The 25,510-nt window shown below is 31.4% G+C and overlaps 1 protein-coding gene across 1 annotated transcript; it reads right to left on the reverse strand.

The window, feature by feature from the left end:
* Positions 1-1,753: 1,753 nt before the first annotated feature.
* Positions 1,754-24,910, reverse strand: LOC142330903 (uncharacterized). The gene is made up of 5 exons (XM_075376371.1): positions 24,208-24,910; positions 15,361-15,708; positions 6,052-6,443; positions 2,476-2,491; positions 1,754-1,971 (listed from the first exon to the last, which is right to left on the reverse strand). The coding sequence occupies exons 1-5, from the start codon at positions 24,908-24,910 to the stop codon at positions 1,754-1,756; spliced, it is 1,677 nt and encodes a 558-aa protein (XP_075232486.1).
* Positions 24,911-25,510: the final 600 nt, after the last annotated feature.

Below are 25,510 nucleotides of genomic sequence, written 5' to 3' on the forward strand. Positions count from 1 at the left end.
AGGAAAAAATAAATTATATTCATTAAAAAGTAACATTCATAAATGTTACATCATAAATGTAACATTCAAGGGAAACATTTGGCTTAAATACTTCATTTTATATACATATCCAAAACCAGAAAATAATCAATGTAACTTAGGTTTAAGAAATTTCATTTCTTAACATTAGTAGTGTGACAATATCCGTATGATAGATATTTGAATAATAGATTTATTAAAAAAATTCTTTTTTAAAATGCAGATTTTGTGTATGACTGTTATATGTTGAGTAGAAAATGATGTTAAAAGACAGGGACAGAATATAATTTAAGATTGGTATTGCCTAGAAGTTATTCGAATCTTCTTCTTTTTTTTAAGTTTTGCTTTGATGTCACTGATGTTTATAATTACTAATTTTAAAATATTATACACACACACGCGCGCGCGATTTCATATTATCTTCTGATTTAAAATTTTTATGAAAGTTTTTGTAGCTTAATCCTGCCTTAGAAGTTTAATGTGTTAAATAACAAGAAAATCGTTTACGAATTTTTGTTGATAATTTTTCTACACGTTTAAAATAACACAAATAAAAATACGCACTCTTAAACAGTAACTATTTATATATTATTTTTACGCACGTGTTCTCGATTGAATGTTAAAATAATAGGAACACAAAATAAAAAAGTCAATACGCGAATTTAATATATAGTTTGCGTCGTCAGTTTAATATACCCAACAGCATTCGTGATATCTTGGGCAATGATGGCAGGGTTTTGGAACGAATGTTTCTCTTTTTGCATAGTACTGGGCTGCTGCAAAGGATTTAATATACTTATATATGTTTTTCTGTAAGGAGAGTTTTTTTAATAATTTTATCCTTTATTTTCGATTTGATTTTTTAGTTCTATGTGTTTAATTTTACTATCTGGGGTTGGATTTTTGCACAATCCATCAGAGTTAGGTAAGTTTTTATACTTTCTTTATTCTATTATTTTATCTTTAATATTTTATCAACTTTGTCTGTGATATTAGTTTTGGGTTTTGTTTTGCCTTCTTCGCTTGTTATAGTAAATTTTTATTATATGATTAATATTATGTTTACACCTTGTATAGCTTATTATTTTGGAGTTATTAGTAATAACTACCCTTAGTAATAACTAACCCTTTTAGTAATAACTACCGGGCGATGATAACGCCCAAGCGTTTTTCGCCCACAAACAACCAAAAAAAAAAAAAAAAAAATACGCGAATTAAATTCTGTAAACATTAAATCAAGTAAAAATAACCGTTTTACACAATATTATGATATAAGTAAGTTGCCCTTGATAAAACCTCGCATGTGTTTTTGTTTCATTTTACGTTAACTGTTAAACAGTTTATTCAATAATAAAATGTAAAAATGCAAGAACTTCATTCAACTTCATTCTCCATTTGAATGAGATATCAAAAAATTATAAATCATGATGTTCATCAAATGAATTGCCATGATATAACTAACGAGTGATGATCTTTACTGGATATGATATCGGATATGGTTTATAGATATAAACTGGATATTGTTTTGATACATGTAGTGTGGCTGGTCTATCGACTGGAACTTTAGATATGGTACAGGTTTTTCTACAGGATAAGGAAATGGTTTCTCTACAGTTACACGGACAGGATGTGTTCTATCAACTGCCACTTTAATTGGTACAGGAGTTTTCTTTTCCAATGTTATTGGATACGGTTTATCGACGTAAAATTTATGTGGTTTCCGGACGTGTACCGGTTATGGTCGATCTACTGGAACTTTAACTGGATATGGCACTGGTTTTTCTACCGTATAAGGATGCGGTACTCTTACCTTAACTGGAACCGGTATGTGTTTTTCCACAGTTACCGGGTATGATTTCGATAGGTGTACAGGATATATTCGATCGACTGCAGCTGGTACTTTCTTTTCTACTGTCACCGAGTAAGGTACTAGAACTTCTTTGGTTAATGTCACTGTTTTGAGAGATATGATGTCGTTCATGAACCGATAAGAATTGTTAATGATAGGTGAGATGGTTATATATCCGGGTGATTCGAGGCCGAAATTTTGCCCGTGGTTGTTGATATCAAAAGTCCACGTTTATCTTGTTTCTTTTCATCTTGGTTTTGTAATGCTAGATATGTATTTAAAACTATTTATTGCACATATTTTAACAGAATTTTTTTGTGTTCCTAGGCACAGCAGTAATGCATTGTACTTTAGGCGCAATATTGAGGGTGGGAGCCGTCTAAAGTTAAAAAAAACATGACTTGTATTTTTTAAAACCGTTCTGGTTTATTTTCTTCTAATATAAGAAACTTTCATAATTCACCTCTACACCGAAAAATCTTTTTTTTTGGTTGGTTGTAGGTTTTGTAATGGAATTTTTTTCGTTTCTTCCGTTTATTCGTAGTAGAAAAATCGAAATAAGTAAAACCATGTAAGCATTTATTAATCAATAAAATTTACAGAATGACATAAACGTACATTTTTCTACAAAAAAAAAAATTATTTCTAATATCAAGCAACATTATTTTCTTATTATTGTAAAACATAATATGCACATGTTAAAGTTTTTTTTTTTAAATTAATATTCATTTTTTTATCTAGTACTCTAGCAATGTTTTATAGGAAAAATTTTACGACAAATATCAACGAAAACTACTAAACCGATCTTTACAAAACTTTTTAACTGTAGTTTAATTTTCTGATATTCATATCCAGTCATGACAAAACTAATATTTTATAAACAGTGTATTTTAAATGACTGGAAAAAATAACTAATCATTGAAATATATATATATATATATATATATATATATATATATATATATATATTGTCTTTGAATGGGCTTCGACGGCACGTGGCACCCTAAAATCTTATGGTAGCCCTGAAAAGGGCTGTTTGAGTTTTCTGGAGTGGTGGCCCTGAAAAGGGCCGCTTTGCGTTAGAGGAGTTGTTGGATCCGGAAGCTGGTCTTCAGGGAAGTCGACTCGGTTGTAGTCTTGGAGTTGCGGCTCTACTATTTAAATCAGTTCGGGCTTCCCTTCAGCGGCAGTTGAGTCCCTCTGCTACGGGGACCGGTGGCTCCCCGAGCCCCGCAGGGTCGGGTCGGCGTCGGTCGTCTTTCACCGGCGCGGGCGATGAGGTTCTACCCGAGCAATGCCATGCCGGTCCGGCTCCTGTGCTGAGTCCGCCGGATAGGGTGGTCGAACCTCGGCCATCATGGGCGATCTGGAGCGGGAAGGTAGCGTCCGGGGATGTTGGCATCCGCCGGGACGTCCCACGTTGAGTCGGTCAGGGAACGTGGGCTCTAACAGTTTCGAAATTCTGTAGAGAACGAATATTGGCACTCCGTTCGCGCTTACTCTAAAAGGAGAACAAATATTTGAATCCGTTTTTAACAAAATAAAAACCCGCGTTAGCCCAGACAAAATCCCTCCGCAATTATATATATTTCATTTGAAAAGGAGATAGGATCCACAAATTCTTTAATAAAGTGTAAAGTTGCACTATTGCTGAAATATTATTTTTTTTAACATCAAATATTTATGCAATTATTAATTCATGAAATATTGGGATAGAGTAAAAGTCCCTTTATTATTCGTATTACAGATCAGTATTATTCGTATCTTCGTAAGTTGCTGTTTAACAAAAGTTTTAGATTTCTGGTACGTCGTATAAAAAAAATTAATAATAATTAAACTATTCCGTTTAGTGAAGTCCTGTACGCTGGTTACAAATGTTAATTTCGACCTTACAATGTAAAATATTCAGTATCTATTATTGGATTATTTGGTGAATAATCAAAAATGACAAAGAAACAATCGTACAAGAAAAGGAAGTAATATAATATCTCATGAAGAAATATATCTTAAAAAACGACAAGAAGATGAATATGAAGGGGAAGAAAATTTTAAGAAAAAGGGAAGAATAAAAAAGTTAAGACATGATAAATGTAAAGAGGAAGAACATATTAAAACCAAAAAAAGAAAAACATTAAGAGAAGATGATAAATATAAAGAGGAAGAAAACGTTAAGACCGAGGAAAGAATGAAAAGATTAAGAGAGGATGATGAATATAAAGAGAGAGAAAATTTTAAAACTAGAAAACATGAACACAAATTAACATCAAAAGAATTATCAAACCCAAGAACGATTACATGATTGGTAACAAAAAATAAACGAAATGACCAACTCCGACTTATGGAGAATATTGTCCGACAGTATAAGAGGAGTAATGAACTAAAAGACAAGAACTTTTTGCAGTTTATTAAAGATCGGGCATGTATGCATCAGTGTATATGTTGTTCTTGTGAGGGCCTATTTTTCAGTCAATGTGTAGTTAACTTTAATATAGATAAAATTAAACAGAAATTCCAGAATAATTAAACGAAATTAAATTGAAATTGAACTAAAAAATCCAAATATAATACGATTCTAAATTACAATGTTCAATTAATATTAAATAATCAGATGTTTCACCAAATCTATTACATATAAACACATGTAATGTTTATTAAATTACATTTACATATTTTTATAAGTACACATAATTTTATTTCACTAATATTTTTTATTTTTTTTTTATTTCATTGAATTATTATTTATTGTAATTTTTAAATTATTAAATTTATTTATTATTAATTTTTTTAAAATTATTTAATCAATATTTTTAATTGAAAAATTAAATTAAAAAAAATCAGTAAAATTAAAAAAAAAACAAAAGGAGATGATTCTGGAGGAGAAGTCTGATTCGAACCAATGTGCCTTCCCTTTAAGATCCAATTATATAATTAATTAAAATTTTAATTTTAATTTTGATCGCAATCAAAAAAGGAGGTGAACAATTAGATGTTACAACAGTGCTAAATCCAAAATTTCAACATCCTACGGCTAATCGTTTTGATTTTTGCAAGATACATTCGCACATACTACGTACGGATGTATGTACTTGATGATTTACTTCAGGTTAATAGATGTCACGCCGAACTATTTAAAATGGATTCAGAGATGGTCAAAATGGATATTTTCGTTGAAATCTGAAGACCAAAATTTTTCGCGATCACAATAATTTCTTTACTTTGTACAAGGAAGTAATAAATACAATTCATTTAACCAATAACAGTTTCAGAAATATTAGGAATTATGTTCTCACGACATCTGATTCAAATTGTCGTAGGAAGCAATTGTCTAAAGAAGTTTCCATTTTCTCTAAATTTATTATTAAAAATACGATAAGGTGAAGTTAATTAATTAGTATTAATAAAAAATGATTAAATCAATTAAAAAAATTAAGAATATAAATATTTTATATTTGTTGACGTTTAGGAATGTTATTTAACCATATTTTCTTTAACAATAATAATAATTGTTTATTTTATTTTTATTTATATATTTTCATAAAATAAGTAAGTACTATTAGCAAGAAATTTTAATATTTTCAAATAATTGTACAATGTAGGGTACCGCTAAGATATCTTATCAGCCGGTTTTCGTACTAAGATTCCAGTTTACACAAGTTCCATCTTGAAAAATGTAATTGTTTTACAAGAAAGAGTTGATTTTTCTGAATTTTTTTAAGCCATTCGTATCTTTTAATTCTTGAATGAAACTGCACCAAAACTTTGGAGGTCTCTTTTTTCCATTGGAAGGAATACGATGAACAGCGTGAATAACATTATTAATAAAAATAACGATAAATAGCAAAGTAAACCTAAACGTATATTTTCTTTTTGGAAATTTAAGATAGATTTAAAATTTTTTTATACAAATACGGCAAGTAATATTAAATAAATAAAATTACATTAAGAAAATAAAAATTAAACGTTTCATAATTTTATACAAATTTTATTATTTCAGTGTAAGAAAACTTAATAATATATACATTAAAAACAATATTACAAAATATTACTTGATAAGATTCATTTTGATAAATTTCAGTTAAAATTCATGAAAATGAAATGAATTTCAAACACTAGAAATGATGTCCTGTGTGATGATGTCCATCCAATGAAATATTATCCTGATGTAACGATTGATGATCTTTAACCGGATATGGAACCGGATAAGGTTTAGAAATATAGACTGGATACGGTTTTATTATATGTATCGGTACAGGTCTATCGACTGGAACTTTAACCGGATACGGTACTAGTTTTTCAACCGGATAAGGGACCTGTTTTTCTACCGGTATATGTACTGGATACGGTCTTTCCACCGGTACTTTAACAGGTACAGGAATTTTCTTTTCGACCGGTACTGGGTACGGCTTAACAATATGAACGGGATATGGTTTTATTATATGGACCGGTACAGGTCTATCGACTGGAACTTTAACCGGATAAGGAACTTGTTTTTCTACCGGATAAGGGTGTGGTACCGGTACTTTAACTGGAACAGGGACGTGTTTTTCGACCGGTACTGGATATGGTTTTGATATATGTACCGGGTACGGTCGATCGACTGGAACTGGTACTTTTTTCTCAACAGTGACCGGATAAGGTACTTCTTTGGTTAATATCACCGTTTTAGTTACCTCATGATGCGGTGTAATGTGGTGAGAAATTTGATGATCGTGAGAGTTGTGTTGTCCTTCCTCATGATGCAAAACGAATTGTTGATGTGAGACGTGATGGTCGTTGGAAATGTGATGTCCTTCAAACCCAAAATGATGCTCGTCAGTGCCGGATGATTCTTGGCCGAAACTGCCGGTATGAAAAATTTCACGTTTACCTTGGTTCTTTTCATCTTGCTTTTGTATTACTTGTTGTGATGATTGAACGTAATTGCTGTTTTCATTCACTGTTCCCTTATTTTTATCATCATCCCCCAGTACACCTCCCGATATAAAAAAATACAACACTATAAACTTGAACATACTTCTTCGGTAGCCAACAATTCTCTGATGCTTTACTGACGCTTGCAGTTGATCTTAAATACTATGAAATAAAAGGAAGCGTACCCCACTACAATTATATTTACACAATACTTCATGTTAATAAACGGGTGGAGCAGAACATATTTTTATAATAAGTGTTGCATTATATAATCTTTACATGCAACCTAAGTAAAAGGCATTAATAATAATAATAATTAAAAGAAAAAGAATTAAATAATAATTTTTTTCTTTATAATCAGTAATTTATTGATTTGATGGCAGTTCCGGTTCTATCTGGTTTTGTACTGGTATCTTCTAACTTAAATATTTATAATTATGTTATATATCCTTATAATTAGCCGTGTTTTCTAATACTAATATACTACTTTATTTTAATTTCTCATCATTCCTGTATGCTAAGTTAATTAAAATTAAATTATCTGTAAACAAATTGAATTAACCTCAGTGCCTTTTTTGATATCTTACTAACCTAATTCATCTTTACAAAATTCTGTCACAGATGTCAATTCACATCTATTTATTATAAGACCCACTTGTATTTTATCAATTCATCCTGTTGGAAAACAGGATGAATCCTGTTTTCCTTTTGTATCACCTTATTTTAAAAACCCCACTATCCTTTGTGATTTTTCTATTGTTCCCATCAAAAGGTTTTTCCATATAAAAAATTTTAATGAAACATATCCAGTACAAGAAATATATGTTTTCATATTAAGGTTATTCTTTCAAAGACAATCGTCCTTGATTTCCACCTTAGTCGCTTTTTGTCTACTTTGCTTTTTCCATTACTTATAACTTTACTTTTTACAAAGCAAAAATTTCTGTAACTTCTAACATATTATACAAAATATAAATCAAATATAAATACTTTTATATTTGATTCCACAGAATCCTTTACCGTTTATTTTCTTTCGTTTTAAGTGTCTAATTTTACAAACGAGTATACTACTAGTAAACCTTTAATGGTTATTCGTAGAAGTAGACCGTCCAATAGCTTCAAATTTATGTTTTGCTCCGGGATTACTGTAAGTATCGCTTCAGAAAATAAGATAAAACGGCAATTTTTTAGCGTGTGAAAATGCCATCCTGATCGGGATTCGAACACGGAATTTCCCGATGATTGGCCAAGACGCTATTACTCGTGCCACGGAGGCCGGCAACGGCTTTACATCTAGGACATGAAGTGAGCCCTTTTTATTGAGAAGAAGAAAAATTTAATTCAGCAGTTTGTTCACTATGTATTCTGTTCCAGAAAAAGGGCAACGTGTTTAGTGACGTGCTGAGCTGAAGTCAATTATTTTAGTTCAACGTACATATGAAAATGAGCCACCAAATGAAAAAAATATACAACTCTGTTTCAATCTATTCAAAGAAACAGGATCTGTTTTCAAACGGAAGTCGTATGGAAAGCAACCACTTACCAGAAAATACATTGGACGAATTTCACAATTCTGCAGTCAAGAAGTCGATCAAACGACCTAATAAATCCATCGCTTGTCGATACTTTGAAACGCTCATTAAAAAAAAAAAAAACAATTCGCAGAGATCTACGTCAAAGATTGCATTAGAATACAAAATTCATATAATCTGATACAGAAAAACGTTTCCAGTTCATTTGTTGAAACTTTTGATAAAATTAGTGAAATCGAATTACTTTTAAATACTGTGAGTTTTTACCGATGAAGCGAAATAATTTTTCACCTTAATGGATATGTTAATGTTCACAACTCCCGATTATGGAAATCTCAAAATGTAATTTTTAAGAAAGCACATCACACACCTAAAGTTATGTTGGTTTAATTTAATGGAAAATCGTTTAATTGGGCTTTTTTTTTTGTTAAAAAAAATATTCACAAAAGTGGTAATTTTGATATATTAAACGAATATTTCTTTCGTTCCTGAAATTGTTGAACTCAAAAATGTACATCGATTTATTTCCGAATGGATGGTGTACACTCAAATGAATTTATTACTAAATGAATTTATATAATAAAAATTTAATGTAATGTTTGAGTTAATCAGGTTCCATGTTGTTCTAACCCACCGGGTTGGTCTAGTGGTTAACGCGTCTTCCCAAATTAGCTGATTTGGAAGTCGAGAGTTACAGCGTTCAAGTCCTAGTAAAGCCAGTTATTTTTACACTGATAGGAATACTAGATCGTGGATACCGGTGTTCTTTGGTGGTTGGGTTTCAATTAACCACACATCTCAGGAACGGTCGAACTGAGAATGTACAAAAGACTACACTTCATTCACACTCATACATATCATCCTCATTCATACTCTGAAGAATTATCTAAACGTAGTTACCGGCGGCTAAACAGGAAAAAGAAAGAAAGGTTCCATGTTGTTAAAAAGATAGTTAAAAATTTCATCTGACGATTTACTTTTATTATTTAATTACTGTTCAACTTTGTAAGAAGGTAAAAAAGTATTTTTACCGTTAAAAAATATAATCAAATTTTTTAATAAATTTACAGTTTATTAGCTCAAGTGCAATCGAAACTTGTGTATTCATAATCGTTGGATTATTATATAAAATGTTTAACAGCTATAAATTCATAATTCTAATAAAAGATTCAGCAACATAAGATTATACCGCTTTACTGTCTTCGAAGACTTTGCTAATAGAACAGGTTTATATTCTCAGATCGATATAAATAATTATTTGTACTGGTATGCCCCCTCTTATTTATCTTTTTGTTTATTAATAATAATGTAACGAAAATTAAATTATTGTTATCAAATTTCATTAACAGAATTCTATAAATAAATACACATTCTTCTAAACGTATTCGATTATTTAAGTCGAAATGCCAGTAATAATTTCTTATTATGTGCATTCAAAAGATTAACTAAAACATGTTTTTATACAGAGTGATTCACGAAGAATATAACAAACAACATTCAGAGATGTTGAAGAAATTTTTATAAACGCCTTCGGTAAAATTAAGCCAGATTGTAATTTTTGAGATCCAAATATAGCGATAAATTTAATGATTTTATATGAAATCTAACATGAAAAATTTGAAAACGTATGTCCCAGAACTGTATTTTCAGTAGTTTTCGAGAAATCTGCGATATAATACACAAATTATTGCGGTTGAAACACATACTATTTTATGTTTGGGATAAAATAACCGCTAAGTTTTTTAAACGTGGCACAGTTGGAATTTAATTTTATTTGTATATAAATAAATGAAATATAACCTTACCAATAATTCAGTTGTGATCTACATACATAACAGACATGACTAAATTTATATTATGATGACCAGTTGTGATATTAAATTTACTTTTTATATAATTTAATTTTTTACTTTTCTGGTGACCCCTTCCTTAGTATAAAAAGGAAATTCTTAAATCAGCAGAAGCAAACTTAGGTGAAATAAAGAGAACTGGTAGAAAACCTTGGGTTTCAGACGATATATTGCAGCTGATGGATGAACGAAGAAAATATAAGAATGCTAGTGATGAAGAAAGTAAAAGGAACTATCGGCAATTAAGAAATGCTATAAACAGGAAGTGCAAACTGTCGAAAGAAGAGTGGATTAAAGAAAAGTGTTCAGAAGTGGAAAGAGAAATGAACATTGGTAAAATAGACGGAGCATACAGGAAAGTTAAGGAAAATTTTGGTACATAAATTAAAAATCTAATAATGTGTTAAACAAAGATGGTACACCGATATATAATACGAAAGGTAAAGTCGATAGATGGGTGGAATATATTGAAGAGTTATACGGAGGAAATGAATTGGTGTTATAGAAAATGGTGTTATAGAGGAAGAAGAGGAAGTTGAGGAGGATGAAATGGGAGAAGCAATACTGAGATCTGAATTTAAGAGAGCATTAAAAGATTTAAATGGCAGAAAGGCTCCTGGCATAGACGGAATACCTGTAGAATTACTGCGCAGTGCAAGTGAGGAAGCGATTGATAGATTATACAAACTGGTGTGTAATATTTATGAAAAAGGGGAATTTCCGTCAGACTTCAAAAAAAGTGTTATAGTCATGATACCAAAGAAAGCAGGGGCAGATAAATGTGAAGAATACAGAACAATTAGTTTAACTAGTCATGCATCAAAAATCTTAACTAGAATTCTATACAGAAGAGTGGAGGAAGTGTTAGGAGAAGACCAATTTGGTTTCAGGAAAAGTATAGGGACAAGGGAAGCAATTTTAGGCCTCAGATTAATAGTAGAAGGAAGATTAAACAAAAACAAACCGACATACTTGGCGTTTATAGACCTAGAAAAGGCATTCGATAACGTAGATTGGAATAAAATGTTCAGCATTTTAAAAAAATTAGGGTTCAAATACAGAGATAGAAGAACAATTGCTAACATGTACAGGAACCAAACAGCAGCAGTAACAATTGAAGAACATAAGAAAGAAGCCGTAATAAGAAAGGGAGTCCGACAAGGATGTTCCCTATCTCCGTTACTTTTCAATCTTTACATGGAACTAGCAGTTAATGATGTTAAAGAACAACTTAGATTCGGAGTAACAGTACAAGGTGAAAAGATAAAGATGCTACGATTTGCTGATGATATAGTAATTCTAGCCGGGAGTAAAAAGAATTTAGAAGAAACAATGAACGGCATAGATGAAGTCCTACGCAAGAACTATCGCGTGAAAATAAACAGGAACAAAACAAAAGTAATGAAATGTAGTAGAAATAACAAAGATGGACCGCTGAATGTGAAAATAGGAGGAGAAAAGATTATAGGCCACATACTAAGGCATCCTGGAATAGTCGCTTTAATATTGGAAGGACAGGTAGAAGGGAAAAATTGTGTAGGCAGGCCACGTTTGAATATGTAAAACAAATTGTTAGGGATGTAGTATGTAGAGGGTATACTGAAATGAAACGACTACCATTAGATAGGGAATCTTGGAGAGCTGCATCAATCCAGTCAAATGACTGAAGACAAAAAATAAATAATTTAATTTTAATGATATAAATTGAAGAATAACTTTTCCTGACGGTGATCGAATAACCGAAAGTACTAGAAAAGAGACTGCGGACGAATTGTCGGTAAGGTTTATTACATTTATTTATATATAAATAAAATTACTGCGTTACATCGGTAGTTTTAAACAAAGCTTGTAATGAATTGATTCTGAATAAAATGATATGAATAAAGTTGACAAAACTAAACAGAAAACAAGTTCATTAAAATCATTAGATATCAAAACGTGGCAGATTTAAAACGGGTATTAGACGAAACAAAATTTTCAATATTACAATATAAAAGAATTAGATATTAGGCATTGTTAGATGACATACACGAACTTATTCCTGCTGTTTAAATGCAATTCCAAACACCTGATTGTTGGAAACAGTTGGCTGTTGGCTGTTGGAAACAGCCAACTTATGAAATAGATAATTTCAAACGGATTTAGATAAAGGTAATTTTTAATTAGCTTTAAAGGTGCCCGATAAATTTTTTTTTATTTCATTTTTATTTTAAATGTTTATTTTCTAAAATATTTAATTTGTTTTGAAATACTGATAATTTTTTTTCGTTTAATAAACAATTAAAATTTTCCACATTTTGGTACGTTTTGTTTTTAATAAACTTCGAAATTCTTACGATTGTATTTAGTTTCTGTGGATTTTTTTTTCATATCATTTTCACCAGGTGCACTAATGAGTGACATAAGTGACAGTGAACAGAAATTTTATCTTTGAAAGTAGTGTGAAGATATTGTATCGCTTGCATTTTGCTAGGCTTAGAATATTGATGTACGACTGATATATTCATGTTAGTAAAAAAGGCAATAAACCAACTCATTCTTCACTGTTTTTCATAAATTTGGCATTTTTCGAAGTGAATATACACCGTGTCAGTTCGCTTAAACTCACTACCGTTGTGATATCTGATATACATATAACCCCTCAATTATTCATAATTATGATATTACATAATTACGGCAATATAGATGAAAATTATACAAAATAACACTTTTAATCAATACAAATCGTAAAAGATTTATACAAAGGCTTTTTGCTATAGCATGAAGAACATCAATTTTAGTGAAAGTATGAAGGATATTTTACGTATTTTTGCTAATCTTAATCTGACATACTTTGTCAATAAAAAATTAAATATTTATTTTTTAATATAAACTTTTACTTTTTTATTAAATAAGTAAGTAAATTATATATATATATATATAATTTACTTACTATATATATATATATATATATATATATATATATATATATATATATATATCGTTATTTTTTGTAATTTTAAATATCAATACTAGATTGTAACCGATGTTCCAATCATATTTCCAACATTTAAAAAAATAAATCGATTCATTTTCAAAATACTTGAAATTTTTCTCCTAAAGGTCTGTCGTAGGTAAGAGAAACTTTTTTCATGATCTTTTGAAAGAACATTCCTCTACGTTGAAAATTATTAGATTAAAATTCAAAGTAAATTATGTGCTACTTTACATATTTTTTTACTTGTTTAAGCGTACATTATAATACTTCAAATGTTTGATTTTTGCCGTTCTCAAATTTCCTCATCTTTTTAAAATTAATATATCTTTTAAGATATCCATTCATTTGATATTAATATATGTTTTCGTATTATATAATAATTTTTTTTTTTATTTTGGGCTTTTTTGGACACGTTTGGTTCAGTCAATTGCAATCATAATGGGAATTCCACAACTGTATATTACTAAATTCATCAATATCAAATCATTAATATCCAGATTCAAATCATTTTTTTTTTTTTATTACGTAATTGAATTGCCTTCTTCTTATTCCTTAATATATGAAGGTTACAATTCTGTTACCAGCTAACATTTATTTTACTTATTTTTTAATCTGATATTGTTTAAGGTTAGTCAAAATTTAGCATTCATAGGTTTAACATGAAAATACAGTAAATTATACGTAATTATCAATCTTATATTCAATACAAGAAAAAAGTGTTAAACATAAACCAGAGATTCATTGAATTATTTCTTAATCATAAGTATGAATTACTGACTTCAAAATCAAGGAACAATTCACCATATTTTTTGGTCCTTCAGGCCGGATTTGAACAAGCGACCAACGGATCACAATAGCTATTCTACATTATCTGTATATCTGTGTATCTCTCTCTCTCTCTCTGTTTGGGTGTGTGAATCATTAAACAAATACTTATAAGAACCGGAAATATTAAGAAAATTTAAAGGAACTAAAAATGTACCTCCAGCAGTAAAATACTATGTAAACGCAAGTTCGTATAAAAGTAACAAATTTTTAACATATATAAACTTATAGATTATTAAATTGCCTTTGTACATTTTCAAAAAAAAAGTACAAATAAAATAGAATAATCAAAATTAATAAGAATTTATTATAAATTTTATATATATATATATATCAGAACAAAAAAAAGAGATTGTTGTGTAATTCAATAAATATTAATTTACATTAAACAAAGGCTTATACAATAAATTTATATTAAACAATGAAATGGATTTCTCATAAGGTTTCAGTTGAATATTTTTTCGATTAACTAGAATGACATCTAAAATATTTATAAATGTTCTCCTTTCTGATAAAAATGTCCTTTCAGTAAGATTATATTGACCTTTAATTGGTATTGGAACTGGATATGGTTTAACAATTTGGTATGGTTATGGTATATGCAATAGATGTTTTAAATTCTGTTAATTTTAAGGAGTCATTTTGCAAAATATTATTAAGCTATCTTTAAGTGAAGTATAAATCTTATTTATGCAGTTGATGTATGAGTATAAAAAAATATACTAACAAAACAATGTAACGACTGCAATTAAGTATATCAAAGCACCATCGTACAAAATAAGAAATAATTAATAATTATAAAATGAGATTAAAATGTTAATGTAATGAAAGTGATAAATTTAAAAAATAAAAACAACAAATAATTTAAATAAATAATTACATATATTTCAGCATTAAAACTATACACAATGAAAATTATAAAAGTTGCATTTCGATTGATGAAAACGAATCAGTCTTATAAACTAGAATGATGTCTTGTGTGATAAGTTTCCTCAGATGAAGTGCCATGATGTAACGAATGATGATCTTTTACTGAATAAGGAACTGGATATGGCTTAGAAATATAAACTGGATACGGTTTTGGTATATGAACTAGTACCGGTCTATCGACTGGAACTTTAACCGGATATGGTAAAAATAAAAACAAAAAAATAAGAATTTAATACAAATAATTATATTTATTTCAGCGTAAAACAATATACACAATGAAAATTACAAATAATGTTAGAAAACATTATGGAATGAGATACATTTTGATGTTTGTTTTACGATGAAGACAAATCAGCCTGACAAGCTAGAAATGATTTCCTGTGTGATGACTTTCACCAGATGAACTGCCATGATGTAACGAATGATGATCTTTTACTGAATAAGGAACTGGATATGGCTTAGAAATATAAACTGGATACGGTTTTGGTATATGAACTAGTACCGGTCTATCGACTGGAACTTTAACCGGATATGGTACTGGTTTCTCGACAGTATAAGGTACTGGTTTTTCTACCGGTACTTGAACCGGATACGGTCTTTCGACCGGTACTTCAACAGGTACAGGAATTTGCTTTTCGACTGTTACCGGATACGGTTTATCGACATAAACTGTATACGGTTTGGGGATGAGTACCGGATATGGTTTGTCGACTGGAACTTTAACCGGGTAAGGCACTGGTTTTTCTACCGGATAAGGATGCGGTACCGGTACTTTAACTGGAACCGGTATATGTTTTTCGACAGTTACCGGGTACGGTTTCGGTACGTGTACAGGATACGGTCGATCGACTGGAACCGGTATTTTCTTCTCGACTGTCACCGGATAAGGTACTGGAACTTCTTTGGTTAACGTCACCGTTTTAGTCACTTCATGATGCGGTACGGATTGTTGGTATGAAATTTGATGTTGATCGGAAATTAGATGTCCTTGGAATCCAATTTTATGCTCGTCTATGCCGGATGACTGGTGGCTGAAACTGTGTCCATAGCTGCCGACATCAAAAAGTCCTCTTTTATCTTGGTTGTGTACTGCTAATTGTTGTCGTGTTGATTGACTGTGACTATTATTTTGCATAACTGAACTCGTACTTTTATCTACGTCTCCTAAGACACCTCCTCCTACCATTAAACATAATACTATTAACTTCAACATAGTTCTGTAGTTGACGGTTGTTTGATGACTTACTAGTTCTGCAAGCGATGTTATATACTATCAAATGAAAGGATGTCTATCCCACCACATATGCATTATTCTCTATTTCACGATTACTCCTAGGTTGAGTAGGATACATATTTCCAATTAGCTTTTTATTATACAATCGTTGCATTCTATATAAATAAAATAATAATACAAGAAATAAATATACATTCCATCATAAGTTTTTGTCATCGTTAATTTGAATTATTTTCTTAGTATACTACTAATTAACATTTCGTTCATAAATTATTAATATAATGATCGTAATGAAACTGAGAAAAAATATATTTAATTATAACATCTTGATTATTTATAATGAACGAATGAATATAAAGAAACTTCTACTTTGCTAGCACCTACCAATCAATTTTAGCACTTAATAATTATATTAAATAATAATACATGAAGAAAAATAAACTAAATTTTATAGGCTAAATAAGTGGAAAAAACATTACGCTTATAATCAGTTTATAAGTAATTTTACTTAAAATCTAAATTTAAATGGCCATTTTGATCGTTGTCGTTATCATCAAACAACATTAAACAATATTTAAAAAGTCATTTTTTTTTTGTCTTCAGTCATTTGACTGGTTTGATGCAGCTCTCCAAGATTCCCTATCTAGTGCTAGTCGTTTCATTTCAGTATACCCTCTACATCCTACATCCCCAACAATTTGTTTTACATACTCCAAATGTGGCCTGCCTACACAATTTTTTCCTTCTACCTGTCCTTCCAATATTAAAGTGACTATTCCAGGATGCCTTAGTATGTGGCCTATAAGTCTGTCTCTTCTTTTAACTATATTTTTCCAAATGCTTCTTTCTTCATCTATTTGCCGCAATACCTCTTCATTTGTCACTTTATCCACCCATCTGATTTTTAACATTCTCCTATAGCACCACATTTCAAAAGCTTCTAATCTTTTCTTCTCAGATACTCCGATTGTCCAAGTTTCACTTCCATATAAAGCGACACTCCAAACATACACTTTCAAAAATCTTTTCCTGACATTTAAATTAATTTTTGATGTAAACAAATTATATTTCTTACTGAAGGCTCGTTTAGCTTGTGCTATTCGGCATTTTATATCGCTCCTGCTTCGTCCATCTTTAGTAATTTTACTTCCCAAATAACAAAATTCTTCTACCTCCATAATCTTTTCTCCTCCTATTTTCACATTCAGCGGTCCATCTTTGTTATTTCTACTACATTTCATTAACTTTAAGTCATAAGAAGAAGATAAAAAGGAAAAGTAGATATTCCAACGGAAATGTGTTCTTCGATTACAAAAATTTTTCAGTTACTTTACGTTGACTCCTATCCGATTAGTTGGGGTGTACTATGTGATGTATTCATCAATTTCCCGATTTATTGCTAATTAAAATCCTTCGTGATTCAGTCTCACTAGGATTACAAATTTTTATTTTTATATTCTTTTGAGTCTTTTTTTTTGTCTTTATTGCTACTTTACCTGGAGTGGAGGTAACCATGATCAATGCTTCCTTGTACGAAGCAAAGAAAGTATTGTAATCACGAAAAATTTCAACGGAAATATCCATTTTAACCATCCCTGCATCTATTTTGACTAGTTTCGGCGTGACGTCTGTACGTACGTACGTATGTATCTCGCATAACTCAAAAACATTTTTCTAGACTTGGCATAATAACCCACCGGGTTGGTCTAGGTCTAGTGGTGAACTAATCTCAAATCAGCTGATCCCGAAATCGTGAGTTCTAAGGTTCGGGTCCTAGTACAGAGAATTACTTTTATACGGATTTGAATTGAACGGTTTGATTTGAAGGTTTCTTGGATCGTGTATATCGGTGTTATTTGGTGATTGGGTTTCAATCAGCATCTCAGATTACACATCTTAGGAATGGTCGGCATTTTTTTTTTTGACCTCCGGGACCAACGTTAGATGTTGTTTCAGACGATGAGATGAATGATTTACAGCGTGTGTGAAATTGCCATGCCTGACCGGGATACGAACCTGAAACCTCCGGATGAAAGGCCGAGATGCTACCACTCGCGCCACGGCAGGAATCATCAACGAGAATATTCTTCATTTACATTCTTACGCATTATCCTCAATCATCCTCTAAAATAATACCTTACGTTGGTTCCGAAGGCTAAACTGAAAAAAGAAATGAAACGAAAAGCTTACCATCTTGATGTATTCTGGTATATTCGTGTCACTGAAGAAGGGAAGGAACCGATCCATTCTTCATTATTTTTTATAAACTTGGCTTTATTGGAAGTGAATGTGTGCCATGTCAGTACGCTTAAACGGAACACGGCTGTGGTATCTGATAAGCATGCATATTGTCCCTCAGTTATTCATAATTATGGTATGTCATAATAAAGGCAACATAGAATGTCTACCATCGTTCTCTCTATTTGAACAGTAGTGAATATTAAGAGTAATCTGCAACACTGAAGAGTGAATGTGTGTTGTCACTGGTTTATCTTCCAATTCTGATTAAATAGTTACGGAAGTAACCTGTGAAGGCGGTGAATGTTTAGAGAAATCTGCGGTATTGAAGAGTGAATGTGAATTGTCATTTTTGTTTATTTCCCTGTTCTGATTAGATAGTTGCGGATATATTCTGTGAGGTGATGATTTTTATGGCAAAACGAGAGCATTTTGTTTTTATATACGGTTAGTAAGCAAGATGCCCTTTGACCAGCACTAGTGAAAAAGTAAATCTTTGAGTGAATAGAAAACAATAGAAAGATTTTGTTTTAGTTCTTTGAGAATGGTTAAATTTTTAAAAATATGAGCACCAACAGGCTGTTATGTATTATTAGAAAAATGTAGCATGCATTGTAAATTTTTATATATTGCTCTAGCCATGAAAAGTTTGTAACAATTTATCAATTAACCAGTATTCTTTTATGGAATTTTTTTATTCCTGGCCAAAAAAGTTAATTCAAATATAAATGTATATAGTTAATTATAATTTACATTTGTATTTGTCCAGCTTCTAAAAGTAGAATTGGGGGCACATTTTATGACTTCTATTAGTCGATTATGATACCTGTTAGTTTCAGTTGCTATTATTTCAATAAAATGTTAAAATAAGTTGCATATTCTGCAGCATTTAGGATATCAATATTGATGCAAGAATCTGAATTGTCAAGTGGATAAATAACATATTAAAAAGTTACCTCAGACCACGGTAAAGAAGGTTTGACTTTCTTTGTTTTTTCGGAGGCTCTTTATCTTGGTTGTTTCGTCAGTCGTCTTACGTTTTTTCTAGGAGTTTTTTTTAATGAATTTGCATTGTAACATCATCAGTCGATTCGACTTTCCTTATCTTCTTTTTTTGTATAAAAATGATGTCTTTGGGAGATTGAAGTCACTGCGTTATAAACAATACCTTGATCTTCTTCTATAGTCTTGTCGGCAGCTGAGAAATTACGTGGATTTCAATACCTAGATCACTAGCACTATCGATAAACTCACCATTCGATTGTAATTCTAATAGTATTTCACAAATTTCATGTTCATCCGTTAAATTATCATAATAACGTTTAGAAATAAATGAAAACAAACCTGTAACGGCCATTATTTACAATATGCATGTTATAAAGTGTGACTGTTATACATGTATGCTATGATTGATCGAATCTAAAAATCTTTCAGGACACGTTCTACTGGTGAAAATAATAAAAGAATGTTCATATAAACACACAAAGCGGAAACGCTTCGTTAAATGTTCGTGTCGGCGAAGAACTTAGTCCGGATTTCCGCGTTTTCGTTAAAATTAAGCCTGACTGTAATTCTTGGGATCCAAACTAAGGAGTAAATTTAGTGTTTATATGAAATGTTACTTAAAAAAATTTGAAAAAAATAGATCCCTGAACTGTATTTAGTCTCTGAACTGTTTGTAGTTTTCAAGGGATCTGGAATAAAACACAAAATATTGTGGTCGAAAAACACATTATTTTATGTTTAGCGTAAAATAATTTTGTTAAATGGGATTTAACTTTGTTAAATTCAGATGTCCGAAGGAAGACTCTAGCGAAAGCAAAGCCTGAGAAACAGCTCGCTGATGTAAATGTCTACCGATGGGTTTACATCACTGACATCCAAACTAAGACCTAGCTGATGACTAATATGTAGTCAGTGACGTGGGTCAGTAGGCTGACCTCCGGTAAAGCCCATCAGAGCCATGAACAGGGTCGGTGTGGCGACCAGAATCGCCACCAGGAGGGGTATCTTTCCCTACGGGGTTGGGATGTTCAAATACAATACAAAATACTTATTATTACAAACAGATTTAGATAAAATTAATTAGCTTTAAAGATGCCTAATTAATTGCTTTCTTAGACTTTTCCTTTTTTTAAATTCTTTATTGTTTATTTTAATAAAATGTTTGTTTTATTTATATGTTATATATGTTGTGTTTTTAATAAACTTGTTTTTCGCTTGTGTGAATCGTATTCATACCATTTTATTCAGGATCAATCTCTACAAATTTTGATTAAAATTTTACGTGTTTGTTAGCAATATAACACTTACTTTAAACCAAACATAAAATAGTATGCCTTTCAACCGCAGTAATCTTTCTTTTATCCCAGATTTAACGAAAAATATTAATGTAAACTTTTGAAGCCTATAATAATTCTATTCTGTTATATATAATAATACTATTATTATTATTATTATTATTATGCTTTTACGGCCAACATGGGACCACTTAAGTCAATTTTAGTTGAATCTTTTCTGAGAAAAGCGTGTTATTTTACTCTTTCGAGCTGCCCAGTATTTCTTCATCCGTTCAGATCTTGCTTTCTTTTCTTCATCCGTAAACACCCTCTTCGTTGTATTTTGTCGTTTGTCTGTCTTTTGTTTAAATCTAATGCTTTTATCTTTTAGCTTTGTAATTTTTCCAGTTTTATTCTGTAGGTCAGTCAGGGAAATTCCCAATTCTTTCATATCTTCTCTAATTTCTTTGATCCATCCTACTTCTAGCTTTTGGAACCAGAGCTTTTCAATGATATTTCTTGACAGTCTTGTTTGCGGTGTCCTTATGAGATGACCGAAGAAAGAGATTCTTTTTTTCCGCATAGTATCAGTAACAGGCTCTATTTCTCGATACACCACCTCATTTGGCACAATCCACCATTGGCCTTCTTTTTGGTGTTTTTTATTGATACACGTTCTGACAATTCTCCTCTCTATTTTCAGAATTTTTTCAATTCGGTTTTTATGAGTGATTCTGAAAAGGGTCTCGCTTCCGTAGGTGACTTCTGGCTGTACTACAGTTTTATAATGTTTAAGTTTTGTTTTAGCAGAAAGGCATTTTTTGTTATATGTTGACCAAGTTAATTTTTGGGATTTAATCATTTTATTTGTCCTGTTTTGCCATGTCACTTTTTCATTTAAATTATAAGTTATTATTTCCCCTAGATATTTAAATTGTTTTACTATTTTAATTTTCTGATTGTTTACCGTAATGTGCTCTATTACCAGAGGATCTATGGCCATTAGTTCAGTTTTTTCGAAAGAGATATGAATCTTTTGTGCTAGGTTTTGAAGGCTCATGATTTGTGTTTTGGCTTCTTGAATATTATTTGCTAAAAGAGCGAGGTCATCTGCAAATCCTAGGCAATTTAGTGTGATGGAGTTTTTCTTAGTACCCATTTTTATATTTTTGGGATTTATTTCATACCATTTTCTCATGACAAATTCAAGGGCGCAGTTAAAAAGGAGTGGTGAGAGGCCGTCTCCTTGCCTCAATCCAGTTTTTATGTAGAAGGGTTGAGAGAGTTCACCTCTGAATTTCACTCTGGACTGAGTATTGGTTAAAGTTAATTTTATCATGTTTACGAGTTTAGGGTGAAGGCCCAGGTTTCTCAGAATATTCAGCATGGATGGTCGGTGTATACAATCATAGGCCCTTTTAAAGTCGACGAAGGTGATTATTAGTTGTTTTTTCCGTCTTTTATATAAGTCCATCATAAGTTTTAGGGATATTATTTGCTCCGGGCAACCTCTCCATGGCCTAAATCCCCCTTGGTATTCCCCAAGTTCCAGTTCAAGTTGGTCTTTGCATCGGTTGTATATGATTCTCGACAGGATTTTGTGTGTGCAATCCAGGAGAGATATGCCTCTGTAGTTTTCAGGATTAGTTTTATCCCCTTTTTTATGTAATGGATGGATGAGGGCTGTGGTCCAGTGTTCTGGAAGTTTTTCTTCGTTCCATATTTTCACGAGGCATACATGTAGGGAAGTTTTGACTGAATAAACTGATGAGTGTTTCCAGAGTTCTGCGAAAAGCTGGTCTTCTCCGCTTGCTTTGTAGTTTTTTATTTCATTTAAGGCTGCGAGAACTTCTTGAATTGTTGGCGGGTTGATATTTACTGGTGAAGTTTTAACTGGAGTTTCAGTGTCAATCTCAAAAAGCTCTGGGGGGTCGTCACAGTTGAGGAGTCTATTGAAGGTTTCTGCCAAAATTTCAGCATTTTCTTTATTGGTGTGGGCCATATTTCCTTTTTTTCCTCTCAGCGTAAGGGTGGGTGGTTCATATCTTTGAAGAGCCTGACCAAAAATTTTATAATAGTCTCGGAAATTAGTTTTCTTGGAACTTTCTTCTATTTGCTGAATCAAGTTTTTTTGGGCTTGTCGTTTGGTTCCTCTTATAATTTTCTGAGTTATTTTCCTTTGTTTGGTGAATTCATGGTTAGATTCTTCAGTTTTCTGGGTTTGGTGGTTGATCCAAGCCCGGTGTCGGTCTTTGACTGCTTTGTCACATTCTTCATTCCACCATTGGTGTTTTTTTCTTGGGTTTATAGGGGCTAGTTCTTCAGCTATTTCTTTCAGTTGGGATGTCAGTTCTTTTAAATTATTAGTTAATTTGATTTTTTTTGTTGTTTCTTCAATAATGGCATTGTTTATTAATTTATGTGGATCATAAGCTCTTTTGTTTTTAGGTTGAGATTTTTTCTTTTTATGCGGGGTGAATTTTATTTTAACTTTAATTAAGTAATGGTCCGATCCAGTATCTGTTCCTCTCAAGACTTTTACATTATAAATCTCCTTGTGATAATTCCGGTCCATGCAAACATGATCCAGTTGCCATTCTCCTTTTTTCCAATCTGGGTGTTTCCAAGTCTTCAATTTGTTTAGTTTTCTCATAAAATAGGTGGATTTTGAGATCATATTATGGTTTCTGCAAAATTCGACAAGTCTTTGGCCGTTCTTGTTAGTTTTCTTTTGGGCAGGCCATTTTCCGATAATATCACGATATCTTCGTTCTTTACCAAGTTGGGCATTAAAGTCCCCTATTAAAATCTTCGTGTGGGTCTTATTTATGTTGTTTGCAGTTTGGTCAAGAAGTTCCCAGAATTTGTCCATCTCTTCTCTATCTTTTTTAAGATTGTTTTTGTCATTGGTGGGAGCATGCACATTTATTATGGTGTAGAATTTATTGGCTGATTTTAGGGTTAAGGTTGAAATCCTGGGGGAGTAAGACTTAAATTCTACGACTGAGTCAATTATTTTAAGATTGATTGCAAATCCTGTTCCGAACTGTGGGCAATTCTTCATCACATCACATAATAATACTATATTATATTAACAATATTCTATTATTAATAATGTAATTCTAAATAATAAAATTGTAATTTTCTAGAAACATTTTTCCCTTACTTTTATTCCAGAAGTACTTAGGGGTAATTATAACATGATATTAAATTAATTTAATATTACAATGTTAATGGAATGAAAGTGATACATTCTAAAAATAAAAACAAAAAAAGAAGAATTTAATACAAATAATTATACTTTTATTTCAGCGTAAAACATATACACTATGAAAATTACAAATAATGTTACAAAACATTATGGAATGAGATGCATTTTGATGTTTGTTTTACGATGAAGACAAATCAGCCTGACAAGCTAGAAATGATGTCCTGTGTGATGACTTTCACCAGATGAACTGCCATGATGTAACGAATGATGATCTTTTACTGAATAAGGAACTGGATATGGTTTAGAAATATAAACTGGATACGGTTTTGGTATATGAACTAGTACCGGTCTATCGACTGGAACTTTAACCGGATATGGTACTGGTTTCTCGACAGTATAAGGTACTGGTTTTTCTACCGGTACTTGAACCGGATACGGTCTTTCGACCGGTACTTTAACAGGTACAGGAATTTTCTTTTCGACTGTTACCGAATACGGTTTATCGACATAAACTGTATACGGTTTCAGGATATGTATCGGATACGGTCTGTCGACTGGAACTTTAACCGGATAAGGTACTGGTTTTTCTACCGGATAAGGATGCGGCACCGATACTTTAACTGGAACCGGTATATGTTTTTCGACAGTTACCGGGTACGGTTTCGGTACGTGTACAGGATACGGTCGATCGACTGGAACCGGTATTTTCTTCTCGACTGTCACCGGATAAGGTATTGGAACTTCTTTGGTTAACGTCACCGTTTTAGTCACTTCATGATGCGGTACGGATTGTTGGTATGAAATTTGATGTTGATCGGAAATTAGATGTTCTTGGAATCCAATTTTATGCTCGTCTATGCCGGATGACTGGTGGCTGAAACTGTGTCCATAGCTGCCGACATCAAAAAGTCCTCTTTTATCTTGGTTGTGTACTGCTAATTGTTGTCGTGTTGATTGACCGTGACTATTATTTTGCATAACTGAACTCGTACTTTTATCTACATCTCCTAAGACACCTCCTCCTACCATTAAACATAATACTATTAACTTCAACATAGTTCTGTAGTTGACGGTTGTTTGATGACTTACTAGTTCTGCAAGCGATGTTATATACTATCAAATGAAAGGATGTCTATCCCACCACATATACATTATTCTCTATTTCACGATTACTCCTAGGTTGAGTAGGATACATATTTCCAATTAGCTTTTTATTATACAATCGTTGCATTCTATATAAATAAAATAATAATACAAGAAATAAATATACATTCCATCATAAGTTTTTGTCATCGTTAATTTGAATTATTTTCTTAGTATACTACTAATTAACATTTCGTTCATAAATTATTAATATAATGATCGTAATGAAACTGAGAAAAAATATATTTAATTATAACATCTTGATTATTTATAATGAACGAATGAATATAAAGAAACTTCTACTTTGCTAGCACCTACCAATCAATTTTAGCACTTAATAATTATATTAAATAATAATACATGAAGAAAAATAAACTAAATTTTATAGGCTAAATAAGTGGAAAAAACATTACGCTTATAATCAGTTTATAAGTAATTTTACTTAAAATCTAAATTTAAATGGCCATTTTGATCGTTGTCGTTATCATCAAACAACATTAAACAATATTTAAA

The sequence above is a fragment of the Lycorma delicatula genome, chromosome 10, assembly GCF_047948215.1.
Source record: "Lycorma delicatula isolate Av1 chromosome 10, ASM4794821v1, whole genome shotgun sequence".
Taxonomy (NCBI): domain Eukaryota; kingdom Metazoa; phylum Arthropoda; class Insecta; order Hemiptera; family Fulgoridae; genus Lycorma; species Lycorma delicatula.

Coding starts and splice junctions, on each gene's coding strand:
- LOC142330903 (XM_075376371.1), bottom strand. CDS start 24,910: ATGTTGAAGTTAATAGTATTATGTTTAATGGTAGGAGGAGGTGTCTTA. Junction 15,709..24,207: donor TCCGGTTAAAGTTCCAGTCG/ATAGACCGGTAC, acceptor ACGTACCGAAAC/CGTACCCGGTAACTGTCGAA. Junction 6,444..15,360: donor ACCAAAACCGTATCCAGTTT/ATATTTCTAAGC, acceptor CGTACCCGGTAC/ATATATCAAAACCATATCCA.